This window comes from Amblyomma americanum, chromosome 5 (assembly GCF_052857255.1).
Source record: "Amblyomma americanum isolate KBUSLIRL-KWMA chromosome 5, ASM5285725v1, whole genome shotgun sequence".
Classification (NCBI taxonomy): Eukaryota; Metazoa; Arthropoda; class Arachnida; order Ixodida; family Ixodidae; genus Amblyomma; species Amblyomma americanum.
In genome coordinates, this window is record NC_135501.1 from 10,823,929 (window position 1) to 10,846,129 (window position 22,201).

Consider the following 22,201-nt stretch of genomic DNA (forward strand, 5'->3'; position numbering starts at 1 on the left):
ACATTATGGGTGTTGAAATCACCGCAGAAGATTCTATGATTCTAGGAGCTTGGCAGCGGTCGCAGAGCTGATGTAAAAACAAATCCAATGCAACCTTCTTCCGCGGAGACACGTACACGGATGCAATAGAAAGGATTCGAGAGCCGAGCTGTATTCTCACAGCCGCTACCTCAATGTCATCCATGCAAAGATCGGCAACGCTCAGAGAAACATGTGGAATTTCTCTTCTTATGTAAAGCGCAGCACTTCCTGCAGGAAATAACTCTATGCTGCAGTTTTTATGGGCGACATGTCCAGTCAAACTTATCCCGCTTGGCAGGCCAGCTTCTGACAGGGCCAATACTGGAACGCAAGTCTCAAGAATAGTTTTAGTTCAGCTGACCGACTTAAAATCCCAGCGCAGTTCCACTGCAATATAAACGGCACTTTCAGTGCATATGAGATCCACGAGGTTTGACCTAATCCATATTAGATCGCAAGGAAGTTTGCAGCGAAGGTGGTGACTAGGCACTCAAAAGAAAGCACCAGCTGTAGGAAGTTCTTCAGGTTACCAGGCGCCATCGCTGAAACGTGTGAACGCAGGGCATCAAACAAAACATGAAGAAGGTCAGAGATACCTTGATTTTTGAGCTCCTTATTTTGCGCAACGCACTCACATACAACATCGACAAAACATGCCGACGGGGACACACTCTTGGCCGCAGTAGCTGGTTTCTTTGTCACTTGTGCATATGAGGGTCCCCCTTGCCGTGGAGTCTGGCTGTGATCCGGCCGCTCAAGAACATGGACACTTTTTGCTGGAGGTCGAACAGCCGACTCGCGCGCACTGGGCCTTGGCGTCTTGCTGGACTCAGGTCTCGTAGGGTCATTGTTGGGTAACGCAACAACATCATTCTCTAACACTGGGAACTCGTCTAATCCTGGGACAGGCGTCTCAGTCGGTTGGGTTTTGGGACCATCAAAATAAAGGATATCCGTCGGTGCAGAGCGCGCACACGGAAGGGGCAACCTCCGAAACTCGCTGGATGATCACCACCGCAATTGGCACAAGCCAAATCTGCCTTGCAGATTTTAAAGTCGTGGTCGCCTCCGCACCGCTTACAGCGTCGATCCTTTGTGCAAACTTTGGCCGCGTGCTCAAACAGTTGGCATCTAAAACACCTTGGAGGAGCTTCAGTGAAATCTGCAACAGCCTGTTTTGTGAACCCCAGATAATTTTTTTCGGGGTGCTCTGAGTTGACAGCGAATGTCAACACGATAGAGTTGGTAGGTTTCGCAGCCCATTCTTTTCCTGGAGACTCCACACGACGCACAAGTCGTTTGACGTGCCGTAAACCTTGTGGTTTCAGATAATCAAGTAGGTCCCGTTCTGAATACCACTTTAGTACACCCTTAATAACACAGGTGTCCTTCATGTAAGAATGGGGAAACCGCACGTTAACTGTGATGCCAAAAATCTGAGAGCTCTGCAGGAGCTTGTCAACCTGCTCTACCGTCGACACATCCAGCTGAAGAGCCCCATGCATGGTGAACCGATTTCGAATCGGAGCTGATCGCAGCAGTGACCGCGAAAAGTAAGATGGGATTCTTCTCTCTTAAATCAACCCCTTTTTCTGTGGGCTCCACCACTACCGGGATCCCTACCCTTCGTTGCTTGCGATGACTCACCAAATTGAAGCCCTCGTTGTCCACGTCAGCCATAGCGGCCACTGACTCGTCACCGTCCACGATCGTTGACTCATCACCACTAAGCGATGAGGCCTCGCTGGACGGGTGGTCGTGTCCATGTTCTGGTCGCTCCACAGCCTGGGAAGCCATGGCCGCCTCTTCCGAGTCAGCCTCCTTTGAATGGCGTGGTCCCTTAAGGCTTGCCGGCGCCGGAGCAGCCGTACTATTCCCATAGGGACAGTACCACCTTTATGGTGCTGCCGTCCTCGAAGATTCAAATAAATCTAGGTAAATTAGAGAAAATTAGGTAAATAAACAGAGCTGAGGCAACAGGAGATCGAACAACGTCTTCGTCTTCCTCTTCTTCCTCATGGTTCGAGAGACTCTGCCATGCTGCCGCAAGCAGCTCGCCATCCCCACCACTAGGCCAAGCACACCAGTACAATTGATTGATAATCGCCTGCTTCCATTCTCTATATGACTGCCGCCAGATTTTTTTTCAAGCGGTGACCAAATGTTTCGTGATCCCTGAAAAACCGTCCAAAATTTCTCTTTAGTAGGACTAAGGTAAGGGTGCGGGCTAGTTGGTATTCCATGAATAAAATATGTGGAGCGCAACTTAAAACAGAAAAGCACAAAGACGAGAGCAGATACACGAGCGCCTACTTCCAACTGATGTTTATTGACAGGAACAGTTACTTATATGCTAAGACCAAACAAACCAAAAGACATGAGACACATGGGCCTTAACTCTTCGAAAATTGCAATTCAGCTTCTGTCAGGGCAACCGGGATCTGCATCAGCTCTCAGCGACTTCGGTTCTCAGCGACTTCTTCCTATCGCGGAAGGACAAAAGCCAGTCCTCTCTTCTGCACTCCTGTTCTGTAGGAACAGGAGTGCAGTCTTGGTCATGGCGATCATAGGGACCTTCAAGCAATGCCTCAAGCCACTGCAAGTAACCAATGAGGTTCCCCTACAAGGCTCCTTCCGGTTTCTAGACCTCCGTCTCGTGTTCTCCGAGCGCCAAACATGCTGGAAATATCGCCGGTACAATGCACGTTTTAATGTGGTGTCTACGGCGAGAGTTTGGCCCGGCCAGCGTTGTTCACATCAAAAATATCCGAAAAAGGTTCAAGAAGGGCACGAAGTTGGGCAGTTTAGTCGGGACGGAGGCTGGTGGCCATCATGGTTGTGATGGCGTCTGTAAACAGTGGAGACTGCCGGCGCGGAGCGGCAGTGTCTTGAAAAGGGGTGGCGGCCAGCGTAGCGACGTGGCAAGGAGCGGGATTGATAGCGTAGCCACGCATATGCCGGACGGGAGAAGTTCAGAAGAGATGCCGAAGTTGAGGAAAGGCAGAGAGTGGGCGTTGACGTGGACGGTGGCGATGGTATGAGGTAGGGCAACGTTACAGGTCAGCAGGATGTCAAGATTGGGCGTAACGAGATTGTCGCCATCGGGAACTGGGCGGGATGGGCTCAGTGTTAACGAAAGACGCCGTTCGGGATGACAAGCGAGCATATTCGGTACAGAACAATCACTGTGATACATCGACCGGTCTGAATTCAACTGCGGAACTTCTAGGTGTAGGACACCCTGCGAGCAGTCGGCGAGGGCCGAACGCTCAGTCAAAAAACCAAGCCGAGAATAAGGTAATGGGCACAGGTGAACTGAACCGGTATACTCTGGCCGGCAAAAGTAACGCGCGCGGAACACATACCGTCGACAGCATTCGTGCCACCATCCGCGGCATGAACACGGGGTGTTGCAGGCGTAAGGTTTTTGCGGAGGCGACGGCAGAGGGCAGCACTCATCACTGATACATGAGCGCCGGTGTCAATCGGGGCGCGCAAAGGAATACGGTCACTAGTGACGTCCAGGATATTCAGTCGAGTGTTCGATAGAGAATCTGTGGTGCGGGTCGTTTATGCAGCATAACCTCCAGGAGCTGCATAACATAGTCTTTGAAATGGGAGCGGCTGTTGGACAGCGACTGTGGGGAACGAGAGAGGAGCCCTTGCGGTGACGGAAAGGTGGAGAATCGGCGTGGAGGGGGGAAAGCTGCTTCAGACAGTTCGGACGGGGCTTGGGGCGAGAAGTTGCGGGGCGAGGCAGGACTATAGGAGGGGAAGACGTTGCGAAGCGGTGAAGACTGCGGCAATGGCGGGTGATGTGGCCAATGCGAGAGCACCGGAAGCCGACGGGGTGGTAGTCTGCCGTGTGGCACTCATTGGGATTGCGGTAACGGGTTGGAGAATAATAGGTGCGACGAAAAAAAGAGAGAGGTGGCTGGGGTGGGTGTCCGGGCTTCTGATGGCACACATTAACACCTCTTTTTGTGCTAGTTGGTGCATACTTGAACTAGGAAAAACTAGCGCCAAACCATGCAAACCTTAAGAGAAGAACGAAGGCGATACACAACCGCTTACTCACAACTGAATTACATTGAAGCCAGGATGCAGTTTATATAGGGTGAAGATTCGAGGGGAGAGAAGGATTACAAGGAGGAGAAGGTGAACAAAGGGAACATCGTTTCTGTAAAACAGGCAGGCAGCCAAAAATCTCACAAGATAAAGAACAGTTACATGTTAACTGAATCTAAAAATAAAGATTCGAAGGCAAAAGGAAATAAAGAAGGAGTACTGACACACCTACAGCCAAATTGTTTTATGTAGAAAGCCTCCAGACTAACACGTGCCGTTTTATATGTGCTCTTGCCAAGAATCTTCGCCTAATTCAACCGCACCTCGCACCCGTCGCAGCTCATTACGTGCGCAACCAAATGTGCGTACTTATCTTTCAAGTGTGATAAATTTCGGGCATGGTCGGGACGCCTCACTTTCGGGACGCCTCACTTTGTCGAGGTAACCGAGACGCTGAGGCCTGCCTGAATGGAAAAGTCACACATTGGAGCCACGCAAAGCATTTCCTCTAGAAAATAAAATGCGTCTAACCTGTTGCGTACGATACAAGCTTAGTCTTCGTAACTTGTATGGGAAGGGAAATTAGCTGCTCATCTTCATCTTCATCATCACAGACATCGCTGCCATGACACTTATTATCATCTATCACAGGCTCACCAGCAGCAAGGCAGTTGTCATGCAGTAACTATGTGACCTGCTCGTCCAGGCCCATGGTGAATAGTGCGCTACTTCTGCAAGCACCTGAACCTTCCCTTCACCAATGCAGTGCTCAAGAACTGTACGCATTGAATGTGCACTTTTTTGTTTTCGGCCCCTGTAGATGGCGGTGAAATGTGGCCTGTCGCTGGAGATAGCAGGCACAGCTCCAATGGGCAGCCTTAGTTGCCTGCACAGAAACAGCCGTTATGCTGCAGAAAATTGGGTACAAAGAAGTAAATACTATTGAAAGGACATATAAACATGCACATAATGTCACTGATTTCTTTGGCAATCATAAAATTACTTTACTTCAGTGGCAGCGCCGGTAGAAAGAAGGGACGAGATGAGACACAAGAGTGAAGAGTGCTGCTCTCTTCACTCTTGTCTCTTATCTCGTCCCTTCTTTGCTCTGCCTTCGCTGCACTGAAGGCATATGCTTAATCAACTATCCCAACCAGCATAGAACAAAACTACTTAACTTGCAAATGACACCAATCACAAGCTGCACTAACAACTGAGTGTTTAATTCTTGCTCAAGAAGAATAAATGGCGGCAAGCAAGCAGTAAGCTGAAGGCACGCATCAGCGAGGGGCAAAAGTAAATTGAAACTATGCCATGCTCCTGCTGAACACAAGCAGAAAGCACAAATTGATCAACAATCAACATAACCATCAATGTCTTGTTGGCAATCAAAATTTTGTTGGCACACTTCAGTGATGATTTCCCAGATGTTTTGGCTTCATTATGCACACGCTCAATCCTCAACAGTACACGTTGTAAAGTGAACTGTCTTCAGATGTTAGACAGACATCATGTACCGTTGCCTGACATCAAAATGCCCATAATCGTCAAGTAAGCGCCCTAGAGATCGTAGAATCACTTTTCAGTCTTGAAGGTGCTTATTACGCTTGACGTTGAGCAAAAACAATTGCTGCTATTCCTGGTGGCACAATTCGTCTGCATAAAAACTCCCTGTGCAGTGAAATATTATTTTCTGTGCTCGTTGTTTGGCACAAAGAAAACAACTTACTTGTGAAAATGAGGTGCTAAATTAGACTGAAGCAGTGAAATCACTCGTAGGTGCAGCACACTCTCATAAAAAGCTGTGAGTTCGCTTTGTACAAAGATGTGTACAAAGCGTCTGAAAGGGTAAAGTAGTTTTTAATCGTATACACAATCCACTGCCTCGGCACTGGTTACGTAACATTGATGTCAATCAGCACAGCATCATGAGGTCTTTCGCTTGCTTCCTGCGGCGGCTCCAGCTACGCATGGGAAATTTGCCAAGCAAGTAGTCGCCGTCTTTAATAGAGCCCCAGCTCCATGTGCCGCCTTAGAGCAGACTTTCCCCAGACGTATGCATCGTGGCAGGAGCCAGGGAACCGGGAGTCGATGCCCAGGTGCGCAGATCAGCATCATATACCTACAGGAAAGTCTGAAATGTGATTCATGCCATACTAAATCAAATTACAATTATTGCATAAGCAAGGCGATTTGCCAAACAAGTGACATGAAAGACACTGTTTAAAAGCTACAATTTAAAAAGTATGCACGAAAACAAATTCGCCGGAAAAATCCACACATTCTAGAACATGAGGTAAAAAAAAAGTGTCTACATTGTCCCCTTGTGAAACTGCTCAGTTACTGATAAATGGCAGTATTTTGTTGCTTTTAACGTCCCAAAGGGACTCAAACAAATAAAGGACGCCGTAGTGGAGGGCTGCATATAATTTTGACCATGTGTAAGTCGTTAACATGCACTGACATCCCACAGTACAAGGGCCCCTATAACTAATAGCTGTGACAACATTCCATCGACCATGTCAGGCATGAAAGCAAAAGGACAGCGTTCTTACAATCAAATGTGTCCAAGGCATATTGGGTCTTTCTTGTGAAATAGTTGGCCTTGACTACGTCTGTCTCGAAGGAGCCTTTACTCCAATGTATGGCCCATCAACGCACCCCACGACGTCTGCGATGCTGCCGCGCAAGGAGGGAGCGTTCCCTAACACACGCACGCTAGGCAGCAGTGTTGCGTAAAGCGAGCTACCGCTTCTGCCCAGCCGCGTCGATGAGTGTGTGAAGACTTCCCTCAGACGGCGGCTCACTGTGGTCTGGTGGAATCCAGTATGCCGGTATGCGCCGACACTTCCATGGAAACTCTTGGTTGCGTAGAACAGGAGGTCTCAGCGAACTTCTTCTTTGACCGAGAGCGAATGAGGCAGGTACGCACTCCCCGCAGGCGTGAGTCGTGGCCTAGCTCGTTGCACAGCCAGCGCATCAATGTTTCGGACAGGCAAAAGATACGCTGGAATTCTTCGTCGGCGATGTCAGTAAGCGGTTTCAGATTGGCGCACTGACGTTTTCCTACGCTGGAAGCGATGGCCCAGGCTGCTGCTGCTGCCGCCATGACGGTCCCGATTGCCTTATGCGCTTTCCCGCTACGGCTGCTTAGTAATATTTTCTGGCGTGCTTGTTGGTGCATATTTTCGTAAAAAAGACAGCGCAAAAATAGAAAGCGCACAGTAAGAGAGACAGGACAAGCCTGTCCTGTGTCTCTTACTGTGTGCTTTCTGTTTGGGCGTTAAGCCTTTTAAAGAAAAATAAAAACGCTGCGAGTGGCCCACGCCCAACGTTCTTGCCGGCTAATGCTACGCTGTGCTGACAGACAGCGACGACGTTGACCGTCGAAATACAACAGCACAACAGACGCCATCGGTGATGAATGTGAGCACCACTGTCAAATACACAGCGTGGCGACTGCCGCTGGTTTCTCCTCTTATATAGTAAGATAGCACAACACTATAATCTGCATTGCAACCGTGTAGCACACAACAAAACGTTGTCGGGGCGTCACATCTGCTGGCAAGGCATTAGCCACGGAGCACGACGACGAAGCACTGCTGTGGAACACGCCCCATTGTCTAACAACATCGCATCACAGCTGCAGATGGTTTGGCCATCCTGTCATCGGCGTTCAGATTGAACACCAGTGTTTTAAACACATCCGGCGTCGACAATAGGTCGCTGCTCTAGAACTAGAGCAATGCAACTTTCTAATGTTCACGACACAAAAACAGCGCGCTTAAAGGGGCCATGACATGGTCGTTCTACACCAACTAATACTGGAGCATCTGATTCAAATTCCAAAATTTGGGTGCCGTAGTGAACAAAGGAGCCGTAGTGCTCCCGAAACGTCTTTTCATCTTTTGACTTCGGCCAGTGACTAGCAATCTGCACCCCCTGAACGCGCTGTGTATTCGAAAAAATGCGATCGAAATTGATACCCCGAAACTCCTCCCAGCAGCAACGACCGCCATATTGAATGCTCTCGTGACGTCACAGGGGCATAAACGGTGTGTAAAATAGGAGATGGTCCCGGAGCGACGGCTTAGCGCCACCAAGACGAGGAGCTGGCGCCCCGAGCCCGCCAGGTCACACCCGGGCCTGACCAGGGCCACACGTTGCTCTCTCTCTTTTTCGCCCCAATACCAAGAACCGCTCGCGATGCACTCTTTGTGCCCCTTCCCACTGCTCTTTATTGTATGCGTTTTGTGTTTATATTTGGCTGGTGTAAATAAACATTAGTGTGAAAGTGGAAGTCACCGGAAGAGCATCGTTTTTTTTTAGGCTCCTGCGCGCGCGGCCCGGCCGCCCGAACGAGGCTTACGCGGAGTTTTTCCTTATCAGTGCGGCTCAGTCGTTACTTGCCGCGGTGTTAACGGTCACAGTGACTGAAGTTTAAAAGCAGTAACATATTTTCGGCGCCGAAATCTGGGAATACTTAGTCAACAGTGATCAGCAACGCCATGGAACGACTCCAGAAGAAGCAAGTCGCACTACAAGCGATAGACACGATCATCACATACTACAAGAGCTTGCAGTTCCCAGCGGTGAGCTGGAAAACAATCTGATCTGCTTGTCGAGCAATCAGAAGAGCTGAAAGCAGTTAATGTCAGTATCGAGAAGAGGGTAGACCTGCAGGAACTCGGCGCCGAATTAGAGGCCGTATCTGCCTGCAGTGAGAAAATTGGCGTCACAAAATTCGCATCAAAAGAACCCTACTTAACCAAACATTGAGCTAAGACAGATCAGCAACCCCATCAGTAATGGGGGCCTTTCGCGAACCTAATTCGCAGTCTTCAGTCAACACCAGCATCACCACCGTCCAGCTACTGTCGGCAACTACCGAACTCCCGAAGCTCGAAATCACCAGGTTTAGCGGAGATTTGCGGTCATGACAGAGATTTTGGAATTAGTTCGATCAACAATTCACAAAAATGAAGTTTTTTCACAAATAGGTAAACTCTAGTACTTTACGAATTACCTCACCGGAAAGGCGGTCGCGGCCACAGATGCACTATCCTAAGCAATGTAAACTACTTAGTATAGATCAAGACCTTGACGGAGAGATTAGTGGAAGAAGACGTCATAATCGAAGAACACATATCACGGTTGCTCAGTGTTCGCCCGATACACAATCTTCATGGCACGGAAAGGCTCAGGACCCTTTGTGATTAAATTCAGCAGGGAGTCCGACGCCTCGAGACACTGGGAGTGACATCGAGTACGTATGGCGTGCTCTTGCTGACTGTCTTAAGAAAGAGCATTATTTGTCAGTTGTGTCTTGAATACAACCGAAGAAAACCACCACTATAACCAGTCCCCAAGACGACCTGTAAGACTTCCTCGATTACTAAACAATGGAAGTGGAGAGCCGAGAACGAGCACAGCACAGCAGCCGCTAGTCAAGAGCACGGGTGTCAAACCGAAGGAGTCAAGCCTAAAGGAAAACAGGACTTCTGCAGCAGTATTCGCTGTAAAGGGGAGTGAGTCGCAGTGCTCATTTTGTGGTGCAGAATATCACCTTCCGCGAGAATGTGTGGTCTCGGTTCCACTGGGATTGAAGAAGGGAATAATGGCAAAAGAGAGACAGTGCTTCAAATAAGCTAAAAGAAACCATCGGGCAACCGAATGCCGAACAGTAAAGTGGCTTAGGTGCGCGAAATGCTCCGTCCGGCACATATGGGCGTCGGCGGGTTAAACAAGTCGACACTGTCTCATGCAAGGAATGTCCCTGCACCTATTGAGACTATCGAGCAGTCATCATTACAGATGGCATAGACTAACTGCACTCCGTGCGCACTCGTGCAGGCAGTACAAGCCTGGTCAGAAGCGAAACAGAATCGCGCCTTGGTGACAATCCTGATCTACAGTGGCAGACAATAAACCTTCATAAAAGAAGATGTCTCCCGGCGTCTCAAACTTGAAGTGGTAAGCAAAGAACGGTTCGACACTGACACCTTTGGGACCACTAAGGCAAGCATCACAACATGCAACAGAGTCGGGCTGTAGCTGTGAAGCCGGCATAACGACAGTATAATTCAAGCCGAGGCCCTCGAGATTCCCGTGATTTCCGGCGATCTCCTGCAACCACCGGATGCTTCCGATACCAGCCTGGCTGCTGACCAAGGGTCCCAGCTCGCTGATCTTGTTCCTGTCAACCATCAACAAACACCAGAGCCTGTCACAACCAGAAATGGCAAGCATATCAGCTACAAGCTCGCTAAGGTGGACATTACAAAGTACAGTGTCGAAAATAACGGCAACGCCGTGTTTAACGACAACCACCGGAGTCATAGGCGTCTTAACGACCACCCAGCATGACAACGAAGACCTATCCAGGCAACTAAAATCATTTTCCGAGCCGGAACAACTTTCAATAGTTGACGGAGTAGCCACAAAGAAGGAAGACGAATTACTTACATTCTTCCAAGAAACCGTCACTTACAGAAATGGTAGTTATCAGATGGCCCTTCCCTGGAAAGGCAATGCCTCAAATTTAGGTGACAACAAAGGGATATTTGTGCAGGGGCTTCGGTCATTAACGGTCAAGCCGATAAGAAGTGACGACGTCATGCAAGCTTAGGACCAAGCGCTGCGAGAATACCTGGTTGAGGGACACGCCGAGGAGGTCAACGAAAATGGTGAGTACCAAGAGACCTGTTTAATACCTCCCATAGCGAGGCGTTCTCAAACCGACAAGCGAGACAACCAAGCTGAGAGTTGTTATCGACGCGTGCACGAGCGCACAAGGTCAGATCTCGCTAAGCGATGTTCTGTTGGCGGGACAAAATTTGAATCCAAATCTCTCAGTCATCCTAATCAAGTTTCCAACCCACATCATCGCTATCGTGGCAGACATATAAAGGCCTTCCTCCAGGTGCAGATCGCCGAAAGTGACCACGATGCCATGCGTTTTCTATGGCATGAACAAGCGCCCAAACAGTCGGAACATTTTCCCCCTATCAAAGAGTACCGTGTGACGAGACTGCTGTTCGGGGCTACATAAAGTCCCTTTTTGCATGCGGCAAATCTGAAACACCATATAGGGTTTATGCAAGACATCTATCCGAGCACTGCGAATGTCCTAAAAAATGATCTGTAAGTGGACGATCTAGTGACGGGCGCGCACAACACATAGGAGGCGGTGCGTATATGTGAAGAATCGCAGTGCATTATGAACAAGGCCGGCATGCATCTGCGCAAGGGGCGATCGATGGGGCAGAGCATGAAACGATCTTATCCTAAAGTGATAATGCACGAGACAGCTTGCCGCAGCTCACGGGAACAAAGTTCCTCGGTGTCGAATGGAGGCCTCACGCTGACGACTTCGGGTTTCAGATGAACACCGCAATAGATTTCTTGAGAACGCGGCAAGACACAAAAATATTTTTGCTGCAAGCGTCAGCGCGTATTTTCGACCCTTTCGGGATCCTCGCCCCGACCTCCACTAAAGCGAAAATTTTGTATCAACCCCTTGGGCCCGCGGTACAGACTGAGATGAGAAGCTGCCAAGAGACGTTTTAGAGAAACAGAAGAGTTGGTGCCAGCGGCTGCCTGACCACTGCATTTCGGTACCTGGCAAAATCGCGTTGAAGCGAGAGCATGCCGAACCAGAGCTACACATTTTCTGTGATGCCAGCCTCAAAGCTTACGGTGCTGTCGCTATGTGAGTACAAAAATTTAACACGTGAGCTTCACTGTATCCCCTTTGATGGCGAGGTCAAGGGTGGCTCCGTTAAAGCATTCGTCAATGCCGCGGTTGGAGCTAATGGGGCTCCAGTTGATGCTCGGTTAGCCAAAACGCTTATTAAGCAGTTGAATGTGGCAGACTTTCAGTGCATTGCTGGAGTGACGCGACTGTTGCTCTGAGTTGAATAAAAAGCTCTGCTCTGAGGCGGAAACCCTCCGTTGCCTACCGAGTGCAAGAGAGTCAATCTTTAACGGATTATTCATTTTGGAGGCATTGCCCCGGAAAGGAAAACACCGCTCACTTGTTGACAAAGGGCGCAATGCCCTCTCACTTGACCAATAGTAAAACTTGGTGGACTGGACCTGAATGGCTGAAGATTTCATTAGCATACCCAACAGTTCTGCCACACATCGACAGCAATATTAGCGCAGAGGAAGACAGAGTCGTGGAGGTGCTCAATACAGTGACCTGCAGTGCACCGAGCTATTGCTAGATATTCAAAACAGCAGCTCCTTAACCAGAGTTCTTCGGGTAACAGCTCGGATTCAGCACTTTCTGCATAACTCTCGAAACCCATTACAGAAAGGAGACGGAGAGTTAACACCAATAGACCTGGCGGACGCCGAGAAGTACTGGTTTCTAAGCTTGTCACCAATCACAACCTTCTCGAAGGAAATGAGCGCACTTCAGTCATCCACTCCACTCGACAAGAGAATGCCCATCCTAGCTTTCAATTCCTCCCTCGATGCTGACAATATACTCAGGCTTGACGGTAGACTTAAATATAGCGCCGAATTGGAAGGAACAATGCATGTAGGTAGTAATCTGTTGCACACAGCGGCTCGCATTCTTGATCATCGCTCGCCAGCACATGCACTTGCTGCATGCCGGAGTGTGAGACACATTATGCCACCTCCGTGAGCGCTACTGGGTGCTGAGAGGAGGGCGCTGTGTACCATGCCAGCGACAACGTTGCCGACCCGCAGCTGAACCCTTAGCCCCTGTTCCACCTGAATGCGTCACAAAGGCTGACCCCTTCTAGATCGCAGGTGTCGATTTTGCGGGGCCACAATTCTGGAGTGACAAAGCAACGACAGGCAAGGCGTACATTGCTCCATATACGTGCGCGACAACGAGAGCAGTCCATCTCGATCTCGTAAGAGACCTAAAATCCAACTCCTTCCTGACAGCTCTCAGGAGGTGTGTTTCTAGGCGCGGGATGTGCAAAGTAATCTACTCTGATAACGCTCTGACTTTTAAAACAGTATCAATCACTGGGATTCTTAGGTTGGTAGGTCGCACTGGGTGGAGGATTGGTAAGCGATAGAAAATAATGGGAATGCGCAGCCAAATAACTGTCTCCTTAAGTAGGGACCACCGCAACAAGACTGAGCGAAGGAGAGGGGTTAAAGAGAAATGTGAAAGGAATTTAAAGACATTGCAGCGATGTGTTGGGCAGCGAGGGAAACAAGTCCAGGCATATCTCAGCGAAAACAGAATTCCCCGGAGATATATTGTGGAAAGAGCTGCATGGTGGGGTGGCTTCTGGGAAAGAATGGTCTGGACCGTCAAAACGTGCCTTCGCAAAACACTCCGAAGAAGCTGCCTGGATTTTGAGAACCTCCACACAGTTCTCACAAAGCTCGAGGTGGTCGTAAATTTCCTTGCTCTCACATATGCCCTCTCGGATGTAGGGGAGCCAACTCCGCTAACACCACTCATTTCCTTGTTGGACGACAGCTAACAGCTTTGCCACCCACAACTGCGGCCACTTCTGCGAATTCAACGCGTTAACCTCTGCAGAAAAAATGGAAGTAGCGCTTTGCATTTACGGATTTGTTTTGGAAACGGTGCAGGCGCGATAATCATTTACAACTGAGGTCAGCTCACTAGGCCAGGCCTACACAGCTGCGAAGCATACAGAAAGGCGCTATTGTGCTGCTCGGCGACGGACGGAAGCCCCGCCAAATGTGGCCGACGGCGAGAGTTAAGAAGACCTCAGGGAGGGAAGGTAATGTGTGCGCTTGCATTATTGTCCTCACAAACAGAGGGGAGATCCGTCGACCAGTGCAGGCCCTCTTCCCTCTCGAACTAAAAGGTTGGAATGTGCCACGCTGCATAATGAGCAGGAGCTCATGCGGGGGAGGATATGTAAAATGGGAGACGGTCCCGGAGGGACGGAACACAGCCACCTAGACGAGGAGCTGGCGCCGCGAGGCTGCAAAGCGACACCAGCCCGTGTCAAGCAACTCGCCGTGTTATTTCCCGTCTATGCCTCTTTCACTCTTTCTTTTATCGCTCACCAAGACATTTGTTGCTGCAGCCACCCCCACGTACGTCATCCCGCCTAAACCACAGTAACCCAATCGCACGCATTAAAACGCGCACCTCCGCAATGAGGAGTTCATTTTTTCCCGACGCCATAGTGCTCTGGAATGGCCTTCCCGACAACGTAATAACATGCTCCGATCGCCGCCTTTTCCGCGATAAACTGGCTAATCACTTCTCAAAAACATATTCATTCTGCGACACCGAAGTGCCAACTGTTCCTTGTTTTCTTTTTGTATGTTTATTTCTTGCTTTTAGTTTGTATATTATTGTACACTTTTTTGGTACCCCGTGTATTTTTCCCCCTTTCTTTCTTTTGTGTTCTCTGCTACTACCCTCCAACCTGTATGTACGCCCCCCCTTATGTAATGCCTTCGGGCCTTTAAGGGACAAATAAATGAATAATCCATGTGTAATAATGCCTTGTACATCAATACAAATCACAGAACAAGCGCCCAAAAGTTAAATTTCTCTACTCCTTAACGGCACGACCGCATCACGAGGTTGTTTCTTATCGACGGTTTGACGAAAAGTGTTGCTTACAACGGTTAAGCAAAAAAAGTAATAAACGACAGAGATTAGCAAGATATGCTTGCCTAATAAAAACCTTCAGCCCTTTCATTCTTTGCTGTTTTCCTTGAGGCCTTTATCGAAGAGTGTTTAACTTCAAACGTCTGTTAAACACAGTGCTTCGGGAATAACTGCTCGGCTTTCCCATGCTTCCGTGGAGCTTCCACCTTACAGCACGCGGAAACGGCAGAAGTCGATAAACACTGCAGCAACGAACGAGAAGCATAGAAACCGTTACAAGTTTATTTGAATGTAGTCTAGTGCTCATAGACCAGTTCGCGGGAAGGACATTCGCTTTAAAAGAGGGTTTTACTACCCTGCTTCTTAAGCGATGCTTTCAACGTCACTATGGCTTCATTTAAATGCACAGTTTTTACTAAAACAGGTGTGCCGACAGCGGAGCTTAAAGAAACAGGAGAAATGCTTGCGACCAGAGTCGTTTAAAGCGTTTAAAATTCAGTTTTCTATATCAAATTGACTAAAAACGGCAGAAACCACAGAGAAATTTCCTACTTACGAAATCATATTGCCAGCTTCATTATTATTGGCGATTTAATGTTGTATCGAAGTATCGACCATACAGTGACGAGTATCTATACCGGAAATCAAACTTCGCTCGGTATCTTGTATCCGTGCTGAAGTACAATTTTTGGGAGTGTCGTTATGGAAGGTAATTTTTTCAAGTATCGTGCTCAGCCTTGTTTTGGATTAGGCAAAGACGGCTCAGCAGCAACTTTGATGCTTACCTGAAACCACAAGAATATTGTGTAAAATCGCAGCGTCCGCGAGCAGAACAGGTCGCAGAGTTGCCGAGCCGTTACAGATGCGCCATCCTTGGGCGCGTCGGCCGCCATGCCGAGAACGAGCCTTTGGACCTCTCCCTCGGGCAGGCCGTTGAAGCGGGCCGAGCTGGCTACCACTCGTTGGGCCTCGTCGAGACGGCCCCGGCTGAGAAGCCAGCGAGCCGACTCGTGCACCAGGCCCGAGCAGGCCAAGATCAGCGCCGCGTTGAGCATCATGAGTGCATGCAGACCGCGCCGGCTGGGCAGTGCCGGGGAGAGCCAGGCAGCGGACACGGCCCCCAGGGAGAATCCTGCTGAGATGGCCACGCTATCCACGTAGCGAAGGCGAGGCTCCAGGTACTCTACGAGCAGCACGTCGAGAGAGGGCGCCGAGGCGGCGCCTACAGTGGCCAGCAGCCGACACAGCGCGTAAACGGGAGCACTGGGGGCGGCCACGGCGCCCTAGCAGCCGACGGCGTGCACTGCGGCCCCGCAGAGCAGAGCGGTCCGCCGGCCATCCCGGTCCGAGAGGCGACCGAATGCCAGCGCACCCAGGGCCAGTCCAGCCATGGACAGGCACTGGCAAAGCGGGACCAGCCATCGACGCTCGCACACCAGGCCGAACTCGTGGACGGCCGTGCGCCGACCGTAGGCGTCCGAGGGCTCGAACTCGATCCGCCCGCAGGCACCCAGGTGGAGGGCTGTGCATGCGTTGCGATTCCAAGAATCTCCGCACCGGATGGGCAATCCTCCGGGCAGGACGAAGGCCGACCCGATGGTGTTGAACGCGAGGAAGAAGTTGCTGCTCGCCACCAGAAGGGCCAAAAGCCGCTGCATGGGCGCCAGACCGCACTCGGGAACAGACGCCATCGCGTCTTTCACTCTGAGCCTCTGCTTCTCGAAGCCCCGAGAGCTGCATCTCCTGTGCACTTCGTGCGTGCTTTCGAAACGGCGTGCCTTGGCGGCATCGCGTAACAGTTTTGTGCAGCTGCAACTGGACACCCGACAGGTGGCGATTTCTTTTGCGCTCCACGCACGCACTTTTGGAATGTCTTCCTCTCGTCTTTCCCAGTCGCCCTGCATGAACGGCGTCAGCACAGCGGCTTCATACATGCACTGTTTCTAGACGCGGCGCTTGCGCGACCACTGGTCATTTCTCACAGCGATTGCTCCTTGACAGAAAAACAAGTTCTATGACAATAAATGCGTTTAATGCCTAACATGCGTTGCTAGCTAAAAGGTTAGAGAATAAAACAATGACTTTGTTTGAGTTGACTGCTTGCAGCATGCGTTTGGGAAAAACTACTGCACCAAGAAGGGGTCTCTTTAAGCGCCATAAAAAGGATATGTAGTATCGGGACGTTTAGAACGGTTTTCGGCTGCAGTGAATAGTTGTTTAGAACCGGTTCTATGAAAGAGGGCAAAAATGACGCCTATTAGAGGCTTCCCAGTTTCCCATCTATTTGACTGGACACAATCACATTTGGCTAGCCTAGCAGGACTATTCGAGGAACTAGGGCGCATTAAATAGGATGTCATAGCGCTTAGTAGGTTAGGAGAACAGGTGAGGCGCATACAGCACTAAAGGACAGGCACATACTGTGCTACCGCGGATTAGCGGATAGACGAGAACAAGGTGTGGGATTCCTCATTAATCAGGATATGGCTGGCAACGTAGAGGAGTTCTATAGTATTTACGAGAGGGTGGCAGATATCGCAATTAGACTCAATAGGAGGCACAAGCTAAAGGTGATGCAGGCCTACGCGCCTACATGCAGTCATGATGACCAGGTCTTTGAGAGCCTCTATGAAGACGTGGAATTGGCAGTGAACAAACTAAAATTACAGTACTCTGTACTGACTGGCGACTTCGATGCGAAGATGGCAAGAAGCAGGCTGGCGACTACGTAGTAGGCAACTATGGGATAGGCTCTAGGAATAGCAGGGGAGAGTTATTGGTCGAATTCGCAGAGAGAAATAATTTACTGATCATGAATACCTTCTTCCGCAAACGAGAGAAGAGGATGTGGACCTAGACGAGCACCAATGGTGCGATTAAAAATGAAATGGACTTGATACTCTACGCTCAACCTGGCATCGATCAGGATGTGGACATCTTAGGAAAGGTGCGCTGTAGCCGCCATACAATGGAAAGGTCTCGAATTAGCTTAGAATTGAAGAGGGAACGGAAAAAGCTGGTGAAGAGAAAATCCAATAATGAGTTAGAGATAAGAGGGTAAATAGAGGAATATAGGATATTCCTGCAGAATAGATGTTCAGGTTTAACTGAGGAAGATGTTCATACAATGAACGATAATCTGACAGCTATCATTACGGAGTGCGCAGTAGAAGCAGGCGGTCGGACGGTTCGACAGGATGCCGGCAAGCTACTACAGTAGACGAAACATCTGATTAAGAAACACCAAAGCATGAGGGCGTCTAACCCTCCAGACTGAATAGAACTAGCTGAGCTACTGAAGTTAATAAGCGCAAGGAGGGTAGCCGACATAAGGAAGTTTCATATGTAGAGAATCGAGCATGCTTTAAAGAAAGGAGGTAGCCTAAAAGCAGTGAACAGAAAACTAGGCATTTGTAAAAACTAGATGTATGCGTTAAGAGACAAGGAGGTCAATGTCATTAGCAATATGTAAAAGATAGTTAAAGTAGCCGAAGAGTTCTGCATAAATCTGTACAGCAGCAAATGTAATCAAAACATTAATGAAAGAGAGTAGCGCACAGCATTGCGTCATCCCACCAGTAACGAAAGAAGAATGAAAGACAGACTTAGGGAGCAATGCAAAGAGGAAAAGCAGCTGGTAGAGTTCAGGTAACAGCAGAACCGTTGAAGTACGGAGATGAAATTGTGCTAAAAAATTAATGTGGATTAGCTCAGCTAACCCAGGATATACAAAGCGAAAGATGTCGGCGTTCACTGTGTTCATTGGCGTTGGCGTTGACCAGGTTCTTTACGACGATGACTTTGAGCAAAGGAAGGGCGTATAACTGGCTCCCTGTATATACGGACGCCTCATTCGTGCTTTGATATATGTGGCGGTGGTGGGATAGAGAGATGTGGCCTGAATGCATTAGCGCTGACAGCGTTGTGGCTAACATGCTGCACTGCAACCGCGTTCATTTGGTGATCAATCTCTCGCCATCAATCATTAACTGCATGCCATCCCCCAGTGGGGCAGGAAGGGCGTGCTGCCTATTCAGTGTGCGGAACGCAATCATTGCAGGCTTTTGCAGTTGGACGCCAACACCACGTACATGAAATCAAGATTGAAATCTCCACTGACCCACGGAGCCGGTTGTGCGCCTTTTGGTTCGTGAAAGTGAACGGCCTTTGCAAAGTTGTCAACGCCAGTGAACTCTATGAACGCCGTCAGCTCACTTGTTTTGATGCCCGACTCTTACACATGTGGGAGGCCAAACAGGGCATGGAACGTCGACTTAAGAGGCAAGGTAGAAACAACAAAAACCTCAGAAGAAGGCTGGCGCGTCATAACAAAGAAATAGAAGATTACGCCTTTAAGCTGTGTGAACAAAATTGGACTAACAAATGTAGTGACATGGAAAGGAATATGAATCTCCCCCAGACGTGGAATATCCTAAGACATTTATTAGACCCTGACACGTCCAAAACACAAGCACGAGTCAAAATCGCTAAAGTTAGACACGCATGCGAAGAACAGGATGACGACATATTCATGAAAAAACTCGTCGAGACATACATAGGCGACACGGAAATTAGAGAGCTACCCGACTGCCACGGGATTCCAAATGAGAAGTTAGACGCGCCCATCACGAGAGCTGAAGTAAGGGCGGAGATAGCGAAACTCAAAACCAAGTCGGCTCCAGGGCCAGATGGAGTCACGAATAAGATGCTCAGGATCTTAGATGACATCTCGATAGAGGCCCTTACCAGGTACATGCAGGATTGCTGGGAAAAAGGGGAGATCCCACCGCTGTGGAAAGAGGCTACCGTGATCCTGATTCCAAAACCCGGGAAGCAACCGCAGCTGGAAAACCTCCGGCCTATATCACTCACGTCATGTGTCGGAAAGTTAATGGAACACATCATTCAGACCAGAATTTCCAATTATATGGAGGAAACAGAGAAATGGCCAGACGAGATGTATGGCTTCAGGCCCCATCTGAGCACACAGGACGTCATGCTGCGGCTGCAGCAAGGCATAATTCATTCCAGAACCAAAGACGCGAAAGTCATTATGGTACTAGACCTGAAAAAGGCCTTCGACAACGTCAAGCACGAGGCCATTCTGGAGGGGCTCCAGCAGGCAGGAATAGGGCTAAAAACCTATCGTTATATCAGAAATTTTTTAACGGACCGCACGGCGGTTATAACTTTCCAGGAAATACAATCCGGCGTGATCAGGCTGGGTAACAGGGGGACACCTCAGGGATCGGTTCTGTCACCCACTCTTTTCAACATGGCCATGAGAGGGCTCCCGAAGGAATTGCGAAAAATTGGGAACTACAACTTAAACTACAGCCTGTACGCGGACGACATCAACCTCTGGATCAACACAGGGAGCGACGCAGAGATCAATCAAACGCTGCAGGCGGCAGCAGACGTCATCTCAATGTACGCGGAGGACAGAGGACTTAAATGTTCGCCTGAAAAATCAGAAATCTTCGTGTATAATGACAAGGCACTCAGGAAAAAACCTCCCTCTGACCCACAGGTGTACGTGGAAGGAAGGGAAATACCAGAGGTAGAGACAATACGAATATTGGGCCTCCACTTACAAACACACGGGAGGAACACGATCACAATTAACAAATTAGAAAACCACGCGACCAAGACATTAAACCTCATCAGGAGGGTCTCACGTAAGGGAGGCGGCCTCAAGGAAAAACACCTCCTAAGATTGGTACAGGCCTTCATCATTAGTAGAGTCGGATACGCCGCGCCATATTTGAACCTAAAGGCAGATGAGAGGAGCAAGATAGACGCGCTCATCAGGAAATGCGTAAAAAAGGCCCTAGGGCTCCCAATCTGTACATCGACGGAGAAGCTACTGGCCCTAGGAGTGCATAATACGATTGCAGAAATCGCGGAAGCGGTTATAACCTCGCAACTTGAAAGACTCAGCACGACGCGAGTGGGAAGAGCTACGCTAAGTAATCTTGGAATGGCCACAGACAGGGGGCAAAAGGAAAGGGTCGACATTGACAGGGAAATCAGGGCGCACCTAAGAATCCCTCCTCTACCCAAGAATATGCATCCTGAGTTTAATAAGGAAAGGAGACAGAAAAGGGCGGAAGCGATAGAAAGAATATATCAGGATAAACCCCGAAATGAAGTCGCCTACGTAGATGCGGCAGGGGACAGAAACAGTCGATACATGACCATAGTGGCGGTAGATGGGGAGGGCACCCTCATCATGGCGGCCAACATAATAGGGAAAGAAACAGAGATAGCGGAGGAAGCCGCGATAGCGATCGCTTGCGCTGGCACCACAGCTAGATATATTATTAGCGACAGTAAGACGGCAATCCAAAATTTCAGCAGAGGGAGGATAAACCCCCTCACCACCAAAATTTTAACACAAGGAGTGATTGATAGGACGATCAACATCATCTGGACCCCGGCGCACGAATCTGTCAGCTGTAATGAGGAGGCCCACAGTGCAGCTCGAGATCTCAACCTCCGTGCTGTACAGGATGGGTCGGCTCAGGCCGAACATGATAGAGAAGGGCGATTAATCTCGTATCAAGAGATTACAGAACACTACAAGCAATGCCGGAGGTGTTTTCCCCCACCAAACACGGCGTTAAATAGGAGTCAGGCGACGGCGTGGAGACGCCTGCAGACTGGAGTATACCCAAACCCAGTACTAAACAAACATATCCGATCGGACTGCGAGGCCGATAAATGTAAAAAGTGTGGGGCGAGAGGAGCCCTCGACCATATAATTTGGGAGTGCGTTTACCCCCCAGGCAGGGCGCAAAACATTAGCAGTAGGGAAGCCTGGGAAACCTTGTTGCGGAGCTCGGACCCTGAGCTCCAAATCACCGCCGTCCAACTGGCAGAAGAGGCCACCGGCGAAACCAACCCGGCCAGCATCGAATGCGACCATCCCGTGCGGCTGGGCCGCTCCTAAGTCCTCTCACCTGTAAAGGGGGGTGAGACAGAGCGGCCCAGGTGGTGTGGTCTTTCTCTGTTGGACAATAAGAGTTTTCAACAACAACAACAATCACTTGTTCTGAAGCGAAAAGCTTCATTACTTTAGTCAACACCGCGCTTCGCGCGAGCCGGCGTATGTAGGAGCCCGAGTGACGTCACGCACGGCCCAGTTACTCTCTCTCTCTCTTACTCAGTACTCACTAGTGCGCATGCGCCACTAGTAGCACCGAGCCACATGTGTTCCGCCGCTGCGCAGCCCCGCGCCTTTCCTCAAAATAAAACTTTCGATTTTCAGTTTTCTCTTTCCTTTTTCTCTCCCTCCTTTATCCCTTCCTTTACGGCGCGGTTCGGGTATCCACCAAGATATGTGAGACGGTTACTGTGCCATTTACAATCCTGAAAAGCCAAACAAAACAAGTGAGTAAACGGCGTTCTTAGAGTTCATTGGCGTTTACAACTTTGCAAACACCGTTCATTTTCAGGAAAGGAAAGGCGCACAACCGGCTCCCTGGGCCACTGGATACTTCAATCTCACTTTCTCTT

The 22,201-nt window shown here is 49.5% G+C and overlaps 1 protein-coding gene across 2 annotated transcripts; it reads right to left on the reverse strand.

Moving 5' to 3' along the window:
- Positions 1-6,030: 6,030 nt before the first annotated feature.
- On the reverse strand, positions 6,031-16,364 carry LOC144134575 (solute carrier family 22 member 7-like). 2 transcript variants are annotated; one of them, XM_077667472.1, is made up of 2 exons: positions 15,469-16,364; positions 6,031-6,211 (listed from the first exon to the last, which is right to left on the reverse strand). In XM_077667472.1, the coding sequence occupies exons 1-2, from the start codon at positions 15,739-15,741 to the stop codon at positions 6,122-6,124; spliced, it is 363 nt and encodes a 120-aa protein (XP_077523598.1). In that variant the 5' UTR covers positions 15,742-16,364; the 3' UTR covers positions 6,031-6,121. Both variants share the same exon structure in this region; 1 of them encodes a protein (XP_077523598.1).
- Positions 16,365-22,201: the final 5,837 nt, after the last annotated feature.

Coding starts and splice junctions, on each gene's coding strand:
- LOC144134575 (XM_077667472.1), bottom strand. CDS start 15,741: ATGATGCTCAACGCGGCGCTGATCTTGGCCTGCTCGGGCCTGGTGCAC. Junction 6,212..15,468: donor CAATATTCTTGTGGTTTCAG/GTAAGCATCAAA, acceptor ACTTTCCTGTAG/GTATATGATGCTGATCTGCG.